General features: G+C 41.4%; 1 protein-coding gene across 1 annotated transcript; it reads right to left on the bottom strand.

The window, feature by feature from the left end:
• Nucleotides 1–525: 525 nt before the first annotated feature.
• On the bottom strand, nt 526–1,485 carry OR2T6 (olfactory receptor family 2 subfamily T member 6). Its single transcript, XM_019963471.2, has one exon. It carries the CDS (start codon nt 1,483–1,485, stop codon nt 526–528), a length of 960 nt encoding a protein of 319 aa, XP_019819030.2.
• Nucleotides 1,486–3,424: the final 1,939 nt, after the last annotated feature.

The raw sequence follows: 3,424 nt of genomic DNA, 5'->3' as shown, positions 1-3,424 counted from the left end.
CAAGGTAAAGAATGGTGATTACATGCTGACCCTAAGTGCGTGTATCCTAGACTGATTGTAACCAGAAGGCTGGTGATCAAGATTTCTGAAACATCACCCTGTTACCTCACCGTCAACAAATCAGAAGAATGTCCATGAGCTAATCAGGTACCCTGTAATCCTCAACCCTAATGTTGCCTTTAAAAACTCTTGCCTAAAAGCCATCAGGGAGTTGTTTTGTTTTTCTTTTGAGCACTAGTTGTCCACTGTTCTTACTTGATGCCCTTCAGTAAATGCTGTACTTTCCTTCACCACAACTTGGTGTCAGTAGATTGGCTGTTTGCACAGTGGGCAAGTAGATATGAGTTAGTTTGGTAACATTTATAACACTGGCATTATTCATGCATGGATGTTTCATCTTTTTGATAAAAGTATGGCTGATGTACTTTTTGGCATAACTGGCAGTGGTGGTTGCTGCAAGCATTATCTATATTATCCGTGGCAAAACCCCATACACTCCTGAGCAGACATGGAGGATTTAGACTGTCAGAATTCTCCCCTTGTCATAAAATGGGTCCCTAGACATCTTGCCAAAACCCTCTTAAAGGCCTCAGCCACATCCCTGTTTCTCAAACTGTAAATGAGAGGGTTTAACAAGGGGGTGATGATAGTGTAAAAGACAGAAAAGACCTTGTCTTTAGTTGGAGTGTGGTATGATTGGGGAAGCATATATGTGTACAGGGCAGCCCCATAGAATAAGATCACCACCATCATGTGTGAGGAGCAGGTGGCAAAAGCCTTCTTCTTCCCTTCTGCTGACTTCATCTGGTGCACTGTGATGAGCACTCCAGCGTAGGAAGCAATCACTACAGAGAAGGGGATCAGCAGCATCATGACACAGCAAATATACATCACCATTTCATAGGCAGCTTTGTCACCACAGGCCAGCCTCAGCATGGTGGGTGCCTCACAGAAGAAGTGGTTGATCTTGTGTGAAGCACAGAATGGTAGAGTCATTGTTATAGGGGTGAGGAGGAAGCTATCCAAAGCACCACCAAACCAAGAGCTGGCCAAGATCATCCAACAGACCCGATGGCTCATGAGGACAGGATAGCGGAGAGGGTTGCAGATGGCCACGTAGCGGTCATATGCCATGAGTCCCAGGAGGAAAAATTCGGCCCCTACAAAGCCCATATAGAGAAAGTATTGGGCTGTACAGGCAATAAAGGATATGGTTCTCTCACCCTCAAGGTAATCGGCCAGCATCTTGGGCACAATGGTGGAGATGTACATAATGTCAATGAAGGAGAGGTGGCTGAGCAGGAAGTACATGGGGGTATGGAGGTGAGGGTCTATGTAGATCAGGAAGATCATGACCCCATTAACTATTATGGCCATGAAGAAGATGGCACAAATGATGCTGAAAAGGAAGCCAGAGGCTTTGTTGTTAGTGAAGAGCCCTGCAAGGGTGAAGTCACTGGAAAAGGTCTTATTATTTCCATTCATGGTTTTGAGTTAGACCTGGAGGCATAAGAAGAGAAATATGGGGTCAATGAAAATTGCAGTAGATAAGATGAACCATTAAAAATGTCTATGTAAGTATGATTAAATTAAAATTATTTATACACTAATGTCAATTGTTTTATGTGGGGCAGATTTGCGGTTTATTCTGTCTTGGAAATTTCTTCTTGTTGAAGAGCAATTTTAATGTTAGGTACCATGGCATGAAGACAAATGATAATTTGGAAATTTATCCTTGATTTAAGGGAGTTTGTTATTTTAGAATATGGGCTATAGATAAGATCTTCTCCTGGAGTTGGCTTCACTTGTTTGAAATATGGATACAACTGAAAAACAATTGAGTCAATTGATTCAGTTCAAATAAACATACAGTTCAGTAAGAGGTTTCGTTGATATGAGAATTTTTGTGACAACTTTAAAGCCAATCAGTGTCATCAAAAAACAACCATTAAGTTGTAGCTATGACTGTAGATTTTGAAGTATTGAGTTGGATCACAGCATTGTTCATATGACCATTGAATGACAGTCATTTGCTTTTTCATTCATTTGTTGATTCCTCAGCCACTCATACGCCAACCTTTATTCATGGAGAATAACTTTTGCAGTGTTCTAAGCTCTAGAGAAATTGTTGTAAACAAAAGAGGAATGTCGCATATGACTTATGGCTCTAATTGTGACAGAGAGTAAACCAAAGGAAAATTATGGTGCTAGATAATGAGAAATGCTTCATTAACATGGATAAAATAGGATAACAAATGAGAGTAGACAGGTGAAGATTTGAGGGAAAGTTGTTCCTGCATAATAAATAGCAAATTTAAGAGTCCTAAAGCATAAAAGAGTTTGTTATGTTCAGGACAGTTCATGCAGAGCATTGCATCATGCATGAGTCGGGTAGTAAGGTATTTGAAGTAAGATTCTTAAGATGTTTGGACCAAGGTAAAGAGGTCAACAATAAACCGTGGAAAATTCTGAAAGAGTTGGGAATACCAGACCACCTGACCTGCCTCTTGAGAAACCTATATGCAGGTCAGGAAGCAACAGTTAGAACTGGACATGGAACAAAAGACTGGTCCCAAATAGGAAAAGGAGTACATCAAGGCTGTACATTGTCACCCTGCTTATCTAACTTCTATGCAGAGTACATCATGAGAAACGCTGGGCTGGAAGAAGCACAAGCTGGAATCAAGATTGCCTGAAGAAATATCAATAACCTCAGATATGCAGATGACATCGTCCTTATGGCAGAAAGTGAAGAGGAACTAAAAAGCCTCTTGATGAAAGTGAAAGTGGAGAGTGAAAAAGCTGGCTTAAAGCTCAACATTCAGAAAACAGAAATCATGGCATCTGGTCCCATCACTTCATGGGAAATAGATGGGGAAACAGTGAAACAGTGTCAGACTTTATTTTTTTGGGCTCCAAAATCACTGCAGATGGTGACTGCAGCCATGAAATTAAAAGACACTTACTCCTTGGAAGGAAATTTATGACCAACCTAGATAGCATATTGAAAAGCAGAGACATTACTTTGCCAACAAAGGTCTGTCTAGTCAAGGATATGGTTTTTCCAGTGGTCATGTATGGATGTGAGAGTTGGACTGTGAAGAAAGCTGAGTGCTGAAGAATTGATGCTTTTGAACTGTGGTGTTGGAGAAGATTCTTGAGAATCCCTTGGACTGCAAGGAGATCCAACCAGTCCATTCTGAAGAAGATCAGCCCTGGGATTTCTTTGGAAGGGATGATGCTAAAGCTGAAACTCCAGTACTTTGGGCACCTCATGCGAACAGTTGACTCATTGGAAAAGACTCTGATGCTGGGAGGGATTGGAGGCAGAAGGAGAAGGGGACGACAAAGGATGATATGGCTTGATGGCATCACCAACTCAATGAACATGAGTCTGAGTGGACTCTGGGAGTTGGTGATGGAC

This window comes from Bos indicus, chromosome 7 (assembly GCF_029378745.1).
Source record: "Bos indicus isolate NIAB-ARS_2022 breed Sahiwal x Tharparkar chromosome 7, NIAB-ARS_B.indTharparkar_mat_pri_1.0, whole genome shotgun sequence".
Taxonomy (NCBI): Eukaryota; Metazoa; Chordata; class Mammalia; order Artiodactyla; family Bovidae; genus Bos; species Bos indicus.
Note: the sequence above shows the minus strand (reverse complement) of the source record. Positions and strands in the feature narration are given on the sequence as shown.